This window comes from Pistacia vera, unplaced genomic scaffold (assembly GCF_008641045.1).
Source record: "Pistacia vera cultivar Batoury unplaced genomic scaffold, PisVer_v2 Contig42, whole genome shotgun sequence".
NCBI lineage: Eukaryota > Viridiplantae > Streptophyta > Magnoliopsida > Sapindales > Anacardiaceae > Pistacia > Pistacia vera.
The window spans coordinates 39,493-52,799 of record NW_022196246.1 but is presented as its reverse complement, the minus strand read 5'-3'; the positions used below and the strand labels follow the sequence as shown (position 1 = coordinate 52,799).

The 13,307-nt window shown below is 39.2% G+C and overlaps 1 protein-coding gene across 1 annotated transcript; it reads right to left on the bottom strand.

The window, feature by feature from the left end:
* Positions 1 to 858: 858 nt before the first annotated feature.
* Positions 859 to 2,769, bottom strand: LOC116142815. The gene has a single exon (XM_031428222.1). The coding sequence runs from the start codon at positions 2,493 to 2,495 to the stop codon at positions 1,173 to 1,175; it is 1,323 nt and encodes a 440-aa protein (XP_031284082.1). The 5' UTR covers positions 2,496 to 2,769; the 3' UTR covers positions 859 to 1,172.
* Between the last annotated feature and the right edge of the window lie 10,538 nt (positions 2,770 to 13,307).

Genomic DNA, 13,307 nt, shown 5'->3' with positions numbered 1-13,307 from the left:
TATCAACTTTCAGAATAATTTTAGGGTTTCAACAAAGTTTGCTTTGTTTGTCAACCTTCGATCATGACTTACACCAATTTAACTATTCTTTCTATTTCCCGATATTATATACTACATTAATTGCATGAACGCATCACATCAGTAATTTCCTGGACTTTTTTTTCCCCTCACTTTAATTTGAGAGGGCATCTTTGGGTTCCGAAAATCAAGCGTCCCAACAATTTTTCGAAAATTATTGAATACCTTTATGTTTGAAAGGTTTTTGATAGTTTTATAAAGTAGTTTTGATAATCTCAGAAAAGGGGTTTAATAGTATTTTAAAATCTTTAGGACGATGAAATTATTAACTTTATAAATAAATGCATATAAGTTTATATATCAAAATCATGTTGATAATAAATTTCTTATGGGGCACAGGATTTAGTGGAACCAGCTAATTGGGTTGAGTGAATTGGCAAATCGAGTGCTACTTTTTCTTTTTTCAGTTTTGTACCCAAAAACATGTTCATTCTGAGCATATTTTTCTCCCTCTTTTACCTGTCTTTTTTCTTTGGTGTTATTGCCTTCTTTTTCTTGTCTTTCATCATTATAGGGACAGAAAGAAGTTTCCAAAATGCAGCCACTAAATGCAAATACACATTAAAATAAAACCCCAATAAGAGAAAAATATACCTCATCCACACCAAAAGAAGTTTCCAAAGCAAGTCCAAGAGAATAAAATATAAATTTCTATACGTTTTGTCGTAATACAACCGATCAATAAGAGTGTATGCTACATTAGCGTGAACAAACCGTCTCGTTAACTGGTTGTATTACTACCATGATGCAACAAAAAAAAAAAAAAAAAAAAAAGTACTGTCAAACACAATGCTTGGAATATATTATATACTGGAAATATTAGTTACATTGAGCAAACAAAAGAGCTGAAATCCTGAGCTTTTCTGATTCTAATGTGTACAGAAAATATAATTGATATTATTTCACTGGCAAGACTTAAAACAACATGACTGAATCTGTAAAATATTAATGGGTTAACGGAAACTAAACCGATTAAAATCTATGATAAATACCAACAAAGAAGCCGAGGGAAACACAAAAGTTTCATAAATTAAACTCCAATAACCTTAATACTTTACTTACTTGAAATTTAGCAGGATGGATGGATTTAGCCATTAGAAAAACGCCCGGCTACCATAGAACACTCGCGATCCATCCTTTTTCTTCTCGATCTCTAACTTATTGTTGTGGTTTTGAATGACTTCACTGCGATTTTCGGATATTTCAGGCTTGTCTAGATCCATTGGTAGCTTCATTTTTGCCAAAGATTCTGTAAATTGTTGCATACTTCTCATGTACATGTCCACTATTTGTTGCTGCATTGCAGACTGCTCTGCCTCAAGATTGATGTTTCCTAAAGGAGCTGAAAATACTTGACCGAATTTCGCTGAATTTATGTTGTTCTCTTCTTGGTTTTTTTCCTTTTCCTTGCTTGAGAAATTGGACACTTTTTCATCCTTAACTTCGCTTCCTTTCTTTGAAGTTGGAGTCTCCGGACTGGCTCCTGAGCTCTGATTAGTTTCATTGGTGATGGATGCGTTGAGAGAGATCGAAGACTCGCCTCTCAAACGACTCTTCTTCTCGACCGAATCAGCTGATATTCTATCATCGCTCAAGCTAGTGGTAGTGGAACTCAAGAAACATGAATTTTGGATGCTTCCATTCGGAGAAATGGATCCGCCTGGAGTCTCATCAGATGAATTTATTGTCATTTCATAATCATCGACAGGTTGAGGACACGCACCGAGGTGAAGAAAAGAAGCGATTCCTCCCGGATTAGGTCCGGAATTCAAGCCATCGAAGTACTCCGAAACCATCTGCTGATTCTCTCTAACCACACTGATATCCGGAAATTCAATCCTGGAATACTCAACTGGGTCGAGAAGAACTTCAGAAATCTTCCGATCAAGCAACACAACTTCGGAAGATATCGATTTATTATTACTTGATTCAGGGAAAGAATTAGCGGATAAAGAGAGAGTCAATTTGACAGTACCCGCCGGGGAATGAAAAAGATCAGTGGAAGAAAGATTATAATTCTGAGTAACTTTCCCTTTGCCTACAATTTGTGAAATTGGAACCAGAGCGAATCCGAGAAGCTGATCTTCCATGTAATTTCTAGCTCGACTAAGCATCCAAATTTCACATTTGAGGACGGCATCAAGTTGGGAAACTTTCACCACTAAGTTTTCATTGAAATCGGGGTTCTTGCCACCGCCATTGATGATCCGAGTGGAGGTTGTTTCATCCGGGTTGTATGTGAGGGAAAATTTTGCATAAACATCCTGGTTGTCATAGATACAAATGTTATGAATATTCCTGGCGTTATGAACATAAATTTCAAGAATTCCTGAAAATTCAGAATCGGTGTTTGGTTCTTCAATTGCGTTAGATTCCGGGGTGTACCTGAACCCGGATGATTGATTGAAAGACTCCATCTCAATCAATGGAAAGAAAGAAACAAGTGAAGAGAACACAAATAGAGTTATGGTTTTGCAATGGTAGGTGGTTGAGTAAGAAAGAAAATAATCAGTCCATGAATTGAAGGAAAAGCATGGAAGAGAGAGAGAGGGAGAGAGAATGAGACACAGTTGAGGAGGTGGGTGTGGTGGTAGGTAAGGTAGGAATCAAGAGAGAACACAAGAAATTAAAACGAAGAAGAAGATAATGATGATGTAAATGGTTTGGTTTTTTAGGCTTTTTTTTTTTTTTTACTTTGGGTTTTTGGTGGGTGCGGATGGGGATTTTATGGAGAGGTTACTTTGCTTGATATTGCAGCTTCCACTTCCAATTACTCCATTTTCTCCACTAAGAGAAATGGAGGTCCCACTTTGGCCCCATTTTCATCATCACTCTTTACTCAATTCTCTTTTTTTTCTGTTATAGATTCTCTTCCAAGCTTGAAGACAAGATATAAACATGACTGCAACAAATAAATTCCTGGCGAAGTTGAAACAATACGTTAACGTAAAACTTGTAAAATGTTTTTATACAATGATATATAATAGCCACCACTCTTTTAGATTTACATTTATTAAGTTCATACAAATGTTTAGTTGTTAAGAGAGAAATGATAATGAAAGCGGCCTCTTGGGCACTAACCTAATGATTAAATTGTTAGAATATTTATTAATTGCGGACTAATATTAATTATATTTTGGTTCAATAAAAATCGAATAATGTATATAATCCAATGACATGTCTTGATACGCTTAATGTGATCATTCTGGGATGGCCCGTTACACTTTATTTTGATAATTTGGGTTAACGACAAGTGTAAGCTTGAACTTGTAATAGGGTTTAGAGTTTATAGATTTTTAATGGGATGACCCAATAGATTGATATAAATTGGTTAGGTTCCATTTCCAAAACACGATTGCATGCTAAACCTCATTTGGAAGTCGTCATTCTGAAGTATTTTTGGAAAGGAAAATCTATTTGCAAGGAATTCAAAGAGTTCAGAAGTTATGACAGAATTATGTTTTTTTAATCCTTAATATTTGAATTCAGTATTCTATAATCAAAATTCAGATCTTGGAATTGATCATGTTAGAATTCCTACATAAACACGGTAAGATTTCACATCGAAAAAATTCGAAAATTAATTAATGTTTGTATTGTAAAAGTGATATATATATATATATAGGGTATGTCTTTCTATGTTACGAAATTAAGTAATTAATTTAGAAATCATAAAGGGTGTATCAAGACTGTCCTCATCATAAAAGAAAAATATAATAACGAAAATTGTAAGTGTAATGAGAACGGCAAATTTTTACGCAAATTGCTAACATGATAGATCTCAATATTGTGCCTTTTGAAAACACTCTTTTGAGGAATTTGATTTCATTTTTCATGATTGAAAAATATAATTAATATGAACACACATCATATTCATTAACCATGATTATAATAAGTTAATCAAATAATATCTCCGGAGAATGTTCAATGTGAAATCGAATTATAATAATTGATTAAAAGTCAAATCTCCGTTGATTGCTCTTTAAATGGTACCTTTAATTCACCTCATAAGTGTACAAATTAAGAGTGTTTCATCTTAATATTATTGTAAATGCTTTTAATTAAATAAACATTTTCTTTTTATTAATTTTGTGGTATTATATATGTTTAAATGATTTTCAATATCAAAATAACGTGTATAGTGTCATCTTTTTTCTTGACAAACTTCAACCTAGGAAGAAAACACACTGAATTTTAATCTTTATTTAATACCATTTTAGATATCAATAAAATTATCTCTCTCTCTTTTTTTTTTTTTTTAATTTGTAATCGATCAACTAATCCCGGGGGGAAACTACTAATTAGTGCAGTAAACCACTATCACGATCCCCAACTTAAATTGCATATCATGTGTTTATTCACACTATCTCCAATTCATCCTAACCATTTGGACTACATATGGGTGGATTAAATTACCTAATATTACAAGAAAAAATTATTTAGAATAGGCTTGTCCGTCTTATTCAATTAATGGTGTGAGAACATCAAACAAGAGGCCAATACTACGGTGAGAAACAAATCTCACAAACCCAACATGACAACTGATAATTAGTTTTTGATGAATTTTTCCGTCTAATGAATTCATTAAAAACCAATTATCAACTATTACATTGAATTTGTGAAATTCGATAGTTAACCTATTTTTATTGCAAATAAAACAAAGTCAATTCTTATCAAATATGTTCTAAATTTTCTCTCTCATTAAATCATCACTTTAATTTATAGTTATAAGGTTTGTATCCTGTTAACTAAGTATATGCGTTTAAAGTGAAAGGCGTTGCGTGAAATTCAAAAGCAAACATGCGTGAGAATGAGCATAAGCTAGGCTATTTCTATTTGGATTGAACCAAAATATTAACAATGTAGATCTAATAATTTTTTCTTAAATTAGAAATCAAACTTTAACAAGAGCCACAAATTTTTAGGACCCAATTAATATTTCTGAATTCAAGCCAGTCCACATTCAACACTCTTTAGCATCTGGGAATTCGTTGTATAATATGTTCAAAGTCGTCATTGAAAATTGATGAGTTGATTCTGACTATAGTTGAATGTTTATACTTGATGTATCCAATTTTCTATAGACCAGTCAAATTGACATGCATAACCCAAGGGATTGACCTGACGGTTTAGAAGGTTTGTTCCCTTCATTGAGTTCTTAGGTTCAAACCTTGATGTCTCCTATCATATTGTGACTTATCTGGTCCCTTAGGCTTATAAGATGTTCAAAAGATTCCGGCCTGTAAGCTGGCCCGAACACCCTAATTACCCAAAAAAAAGAAAAAGAGTGAACATACATTGTTTAGAATATGCACGCTCTCCTCGAACATAAAATCATGAATGCTATTATAACAAAACAAAATTAGTGAACAATTATGCAAGAAAATAAGTCACGGCATTATGAAGTCACTCCAAATGTTACGAAATCCAGTAAATCATCCCCATTAAACACTTGGTATTTAATTACCACTTATCACTCACGCTTAGAATAGGTTGAAAGTAAAATTCTACTTTGTAATATTTTTTGATTGAATATGTCCTCAGCTTAATGAACCAAGCATTTCTCATGACTCCTGGAAAGGGGATTAGAGATAATACCTGCTGTCCAGGGAACGATGCACGTCAAGGAACTTAAAGGGATTTTTACATTGAGGACAGGTTGGTGTATTATTGTATGAAGCCCATTGCAAGATACAATTCACACTACACAACAAAAGTGTTGATGCTTGATTTTGACATTAACTATTCGCACGTGCAAAGTGTTAAGTGGACTTAAAAATTACATATGAACTGGAAAATGAAATAAATAAAAGGGAGACGATTTTTAAAGTGGTTCGAATGCTCAAAGCGGATCCTATGTCCACTATCTTTTTATTTATGAAATATTACAATCAAGTTGCATGTAGCGATCAAAGAGAAAAGAAATACAGAGAGGGAGAGAGAGTGTGTTTATAATATCAAAATTAGAATCCTGAAAAATGAGAGGGGAGCTCTCTATTTATAGTAAGAGGTTTCTAGGTAATGATTATGGGTCTGTCAACGGGCAGGTGCCGTACAGTTCCTACGCTGCTTCTTATTGGCTGGTTGCACAGAAGATATCCTTAAATCACGCATGGCTTGGGTAGGTGGGTGACTCCCAACCACTCACTCACCAAGCCTTTACCTACCAAGTTGATGACAACCTTACTCCTTTTGTCCTTGGACGATGTGGCAGCACCTGGATGGCATAATGTCTTTCTGAACTTTGATTGGTCGTCGTTGACGTAAGCCTGCGTCAACCTTGATTTTTTTAGCATAACAAAAGCCCCCCAATTCTTAAGGTTCAAGGCTTGAACTTTGAGAACTTCATGATTATGCTGTGATTTGACTCATCCCGAGGATCACTTGCTCAAGCTGCAAGTGGAGAATTGTTGAAATAACATGAAGTTCATGATTTTACTTGACCAACGAACTGAGTGGAGGTCGCAATGTGGGCTTGGCGAACTTCACAAGCGACCTGAGATGATCATCCCCAAAAGGTTCAATGACCTGGAGTCAGATCCTGCTCAATGCTATACCAACATGCTTCGAACCTTGCCCATCACTCTCAATCTGAAAACACTTAGAAAATTCTCGCCAAAAATTGGAGGTCACTTTGCTTCGAGCTCAATACACGGAGAAGAGTGTTTCATTCGAACAACCTCTTTAGATGTTATTCGTTGCACTTGACAGCTGGCCTGGTCAATAAAGTAAGATTTATCCGACAAATGTGTCTTTGCGCAATAAATGTCAGCCATGAGCATTAAATGCAAGTCATGCTGAAACGACATTCCCTTTTAAAACATTCAATGCGACGAAGATAACCATGCCGACGTTTGGTGTCTCCAACAGAGGGAAACGTCAATTGATCTTCACGAGGATTGGTGACACGTGGTCGCATCCAATGGTTAGGAATGCGTCCTGCCCAAACATCGCTTGCAAAGGAAACCAAGTGTCGCCTTCTTCCCTATAAAACCCCAACCCATACTTCATGATTTCATAGAACTCAAATCTTCAGAGAGAAAAAACAGAGTTTTTTACACTCAAAAAATCAGTTCATCCTTTTTCCAGTTGATGCACACTCGCCGCTACGTCAGAACGTTCATCCCCAACAACTAAAAAGTAAGGAATACTCTTCTCTTTCTTCTTTTCATTCATGTTAAAAACTCGATTTTTTCACAGCAATGGTGGGTTTGAACGACTAGTAAACTTCACACGATGCACATCCTTGGGTAGTGTTAAAAAATGAACACTCTTAAAAATAAAAAATCTAGGGCACAGATCCTTGGGAACTCATTCTCAAGGACATTTAGGGTTTTTAGGGGCTAAGGAAGGAAAATTAGGGTTTTTCTTACTCTTTCGAGTCGTCATACGAAACACTGCGTATGGAGATTGAGTCATCTCTTCGTGTTGCACCTTTTCAGACTTCTAGAGCAATGGACGACTCGGAGATGATAGCAGTTGTTGGAACCAGGCTCGCAGCCCCCGAGCACCTTGGTGGGTCCCACACAGGCAGTTCTATCTCCAACCACTGCGAATAAGATTCAAAAGGTGATAGATCAGTTTGCAATCAACGTAAACGTCTACCAACATAGGCCGCACACTGCTCATGAACCTCTAGAGGGAATGGCTGTAATCTCAAAGTCAATCTTCAAATGCGGGGTGACAATACCTTTTCACTCCTTCACTAGATTGATCCTCGACCACTTCGAGGTCGCGTCATTCCAACTAATTCCCAATGTGTATATGATAGTGATTGCTATGGATATGGCATGCTGCGAACATGAACTTGGCGAGTTAACAGCTTACTACTTAAAGAAAAGCAAGGACAATGATTCCTTTTATCTCTCGAAGCGATCTACTATTGAGGGAGGGATATTTGGTTACCCCAGCAACGTTGGGGCTTATGACACCAAATATTTCTTCTTTGAGTATAATGACGTTTGTAAATTTAGGGAGCCGAGTAGGTTTTTCCCTTTTGTTTTCCAAACTGACAATCCTTTCTTTTAATTCTCTTTTGGTAGTTAAGACTAATGAAATTTTTCTTTTTCGCAGAGAACAAGATGACCAGGTTGTCGGCTCTAGTAGATTTCAGCCGTATCAAGGTGTTTGGTCATTTACCCGATCAGAGTTGCAATGCAAAACCGCTCGTGACCACTGACAACCTGTGAAAGTATAGATTCTTCAGCCCTAAGGCATCTTTGGAAGCTCTAACCCATAAGTATCTTCATATCCAGAGGAGCTTTTAGCCTTGCACCAAAGATGACATTTTTGCTAACACATTTTCATGGCATGCAGCGACCATGCCACCAAGGGTTCTGAAGCCACCTACAAAGGCTGGGGGGTTTGTATTCCCCCGGGTCAACCCAATTGAGCCAACTGAAGTGACCACCAGCGTTGCCCCCATGAGAGCGGTACGAATCAATGCCGAAAAGCGACCACCCTTGGAGCAACATGAAGAAGCTCCTCAACCCGTGGCTGCTTGTGCCACGAAGCAGAAAACCATGGGCCACAAGACCAAGAAAGGGAAACAATTGACCACCGAGGAGGAAACGGAGTCGGAGCTAAAAGGCTTCGAGGTGCTACTGGAGAGAACTCAGCCATACCCCGTCACTCATTCGGGAGTGCCTCTGATGGGCCCCCCTGGTACTTCGACGACCCCTAAGAGCTCACGCAAGGGAGCGGGAGCAACCACGACTACTCAGATTAGAGTGGGCAAGCAACGAGTTTATAATATACCTACCCCCTCGAAGCCAAACCCGTCTGTGCTAGATTCCCTCGGGCAGCTGTCGGAACACTTGCAGTCGGTAATGTACACCTTACTGGAATGCCAGCTTGCCACAACCTTCGAGGAGTTTGTGGCTTCCCGACCTACCGACCTAGAGGCTACCCCGCTCCAGTTGCACAATCAGGTAAAACAGTTTGTTCCCTTTGAGAACTTTCTTAGCTCTTTATGGTTTTGAGAAGAGGAAACTAACTTTTGTCTCTTTTCCCATGCAGTCCTTGCTCGCCCTGACCGTGGCCCAGCAAAAGATCGATATAGAATCTGTCGGCAATCTCCACGAGCTAAAAGAGGAGAATGCCAAGCTGAAGCAAGACCTCGCCACCATGGATGCAGAGGCTAAAGCGGCTCGCATCCAGGTGGATCAATACCTGGCAGAGAAAGATTCTGCACTTTGGGCTAAGGACTTTCAGAAGGTCGTGCTCGAAAAGAGAGAGTGGGACAACAAGGAACTCCAACAGACGATGGCAAGACTCACCAAGGAGCTAAGCGAGAGAGAGAAAAAGTTGAAGGTGAGCACCGATCGCGCGAAGGCAGCGAAGGAAAGTCGGGCTCAGCTGTGGGAGAACTTTGAGAAGTAGAGGAGAGCGATGGAGGCAGACCTCGAGCTATCTCAAGGGTGAGTCACTTCATTGACCAAGCAGATAAAGCAACAGAACCTGGAGCTCAAGAAGATGGATGCTCATTGGGCAATACAAGCCATTTACAACTTGCGGCCAAGGAACCCAGAGATGGACATTCCGACCTTCTAGACGAATACCAATCCATCCTTGTTTCCATGCTTCAGGCTGAAGAGGTCGAGCAGTAGGAGGAACGAGAACCTCAAACATTCTTGAAGATCGAGCAGATGATCTGAAAGCTAACAATCATCCAGAGGATCGGGAGATCAAGCCTAGGGGGCCTGGAGATAAAGACCAATGATTGCCCTTTTTCCTATCCTTGTTGTTCTCCTAGCTTTTTAGTTTTTGTAACTCCTTGTCGCCTTCTTGTACATATTTTTTCAATATATAAAAGGAACTCTTGGTTACCTGTGATATCACTTTTATAACTTAAGCACTTCACAAAACAAATATGACTTATCTGACCATTGAACTTGCAAAATGTTATAAAGAATAAGATTATTAATAAAAGACTTGAGATCACAACACAAATTTTTCTTCGAAAAGAAGCAGAACAATCTTATTCATAATACATACAAGAAGGAAAATTTTACAAGTAAAAAGAAATAATCAAAGCTGTAAGCGAGTTTGGAATTACTAATAATAAGGGCGAAGATGTTCAGCGTTCCAAGCTCGCGGTACTTTGGAGCCGTTAAGCCTTTTAAATTGATATGTCCTACGATACGGTATAGACCTTCCTAGTTGGGTCCCCAATACCCCCGCACTCGGTTCCCTTATATTGGGAAGGACTTCTTTTAGAACCAGACCACTAACCTGAAAGTCCCTTCTCCTGACCTTGGAGTCGAATAATCTTTTTGCCCATTGTTGGTAGGAAGGTATCCTTAACCGAGCTTTGTCGCGGTTTTCTTCAACCAAGTCCAGACTTACATGCAAGAATGCTTCATTGTCTGCCTTGTTAAAAAATTCCCTCTGAAGTGAACCAGTTCCTACTTCCACTGGAATCATCGCCTCCCAGTCATACGCTAGTGAGAAGGGTGTTTCTAAAGTAGAGATTCCCGGAGTTGTCCTATATGCCCATAGAACTTCTAGGAGGTCATCGGTCTAATTGCCCTTGGCTGCGCCAAGCTTGGCTTTCAATGTGTGCTTAATAGTCTTGTTGACAACTTCAACCTGACTATTGGCTTGCGGTCTTGCTATTGAGGCAAACCTTTTATGAATCCTCAACTCGTCACAAAACTGCTTGAGTTCCTCATTGTTGAAATGTTTCACATTATCAAAGATTAGTGTATGAGGAATCCCGTAGCGGCACACTATACTCTTGAAGACAAAGTCTTTGAGCTTCTTGGTAGTGATCGCAACCAAAGGTTCAGCTTCAACCTATTTAATGAAATAATCCACTATGACCATTGCATACTTGACGCCTCCTTTATCGGTCGGCATGGGCTCGATGAGATCAATTCCCCTATAGAGAATGGTTAGAGACTGGTCATTGTCGTTAGCTGGTGGGAAGGAGTTCAAGAAACATTCGCAAACCTCTGGCACTTATCACACTTCTTCACAAAGTTAAAGGTGTCCTTGTGAAGTAGAGGCCAATAATATCCCTGACAGACAATTTTATTGGCGAGAAACCATGCATCAATGTGATTACCACAGATCCCTTCACGTATCTCCCTCATGATGTAGTTTGCTTCATCATCGGTTACACATTGGAGGAGTGGGGGTGCTAAACCCTCCCTTGTATAGCTGATTCCTGATAAGTGTGTAACAAGCAGCTCTAGTTTGCAGGATTCTTGCCGCAACTTTATCGCTAGGTAGAGTCTCATCCTGGAGATACTAAATGATTGGAGTCATCCAAGAAGCAGACTCGGTCGTAGCTATGGCTTGCTCAGGCGAGCTAATGCTGGGAACCTCAATGTACCGAACTGGAATGTTGTTTGAGACATCGGAGTCGAGCGAAGAGGTTATTTTTGCCAAAGCGTCTGCAATAGAGTTATTGTCTCTTGGAATTTGATTGATCATATAATGCTTAAAAGGCTCGAGTGCGGCCTTAGCTTTCCTTAAATAGCTGATCATGTTCTCTTCTTTGACTTGATATTCTTCCAAGATCTGATTAACAATCAGTTGGGAGTCGCTATAGATGTCGATTATTTTCGACCCCATTTCTCTTACTAGTCGTAGACTAGTAAGTAACGCTTCATATTCGACCTCATTATTCATTACTTTGAATCTGAACTTGAGGATTCCATGAATCCGTGTCCCTTTGGGACTAAGGAGTAGAAGACTAACTTCGGCTCTTTTTCTATTCGAAGACCCATCAACATAGAGGCTCCAAGTCGATAATTTCCAAATAGTTTCTTAGACAAGTTCGCTGGCCGACTGTTCGGATTCTCGATCTGGCTGATAAGAGAACTTTGAAATAAAATTAGCAACAGCCTGCCCTTTGACTGCTGTCTTCGGTCTGTAATGCAGATCAAATTGGCTTAATTTCATAGCCCATTTAAGCAACTTATCCGAAGCCTCCGGCTTCTAAAGAACTTGTCTGAGTGGGTAGTTGGTCAGAACATGGATGGTATGGGCATGAAAATAAGGTTGCAATTTCTTAGAAGCGATTAGCAGGGCGTAGGCTAATCGTTCCATCTCTAGATACCGTGTCTCAGCATCCAGAAGTCGTTTGCTCGTATAATACACTGGCCACTGAACTTTGCCCTCTTCCCAGATGAGGGTTGCACTGACCGCATACTGGGAGACAGATAGATAGATAAATAAGATCTCCTTGGGAAGAGGCTTGGATAGAAGATACAACTTTCCAAGATGATCTTTTATGCTTTGGAAGGCTCGCTGACATTCCGGAGTCTATTCAAACTTCTTGTTGGCCCTGAGTATATAAAAGAACGGTAATCAATGATCTGTTGCTCACGATATGAAGCGACTGAAAGCCGAAAGCCGCTTTCTTCCCATTCAAGCTCTGAACTTGCTTTCGATTTGTTGGACTTGTCATATCTAGGAGAGCTCGAATCTTTTCGGGGTTGATCTCAATCCCGCGGTGGTTAATCATATACCCTAGGAATTTCCCTAAGGATACTCTGAACAAATACTTGAGAGGATTAAGCTTCATTCTATACCTTCGGAGTACATCAAATATCTCAGCGAGATGTGCTATGTGATCTGAAGCCACATGCGACTTGACTAGCATGTTATCGACATAGACTTCCATTGATTTCTTGATCCACTCAGAAAACATACGGTTAACCAAATGCTAATAGGTTGCCCCAGTATGCTTTAGACCAAAAGGTATGACCTTATAGTAGTACAGTCCCTGATCTGTGATGAACAAGGTAAGCTCCTCGTTAGACTCATACATCGGAATTTGATTATACCCCGAGTTGGCGTCCATGAAGCTCAATAGCTTATGCCCAGAGGTGGCGTTGATGAGCTGATCTATCCTGGGCAAAGGCAAACTGTTCTTCGGACAAGGTTTGTTGAGGTCAGAGAAATCAACATAAGTTCGCCACTTACCATTGGGTTTCTTCACCAAAACCAGATTGGCGACCCAACTCAGGTAATGAGCTTCCCAAATGAACTCGTTTGAGAGGAGCTTATCCATCTCAACTTTAAGGGCAGTATAGTGCTCCAGGTCCATGGCTCTTCTCTTCTGGCGAACTGGCTTGACTGCGCTATCGATGTTGAGGGTATGACATATTATATTCAGGCTGATCCCGACCATATCAACATGAGTCCATGCAAAAACATAGATATTTCGTCTGAGGAAGCTCATTAAATCTGCAGCGAGCTGTGGGCTGAGATTATTC

Coding starts and splice junctions, on each gene's coding strand:
- LOC116142815 (XM_031428222.1), bottom strand. CDS start 2,495: ATGGAGTCTTTCAATCAATCATCCGGGTTCAGGTACACCCCGGAATCT.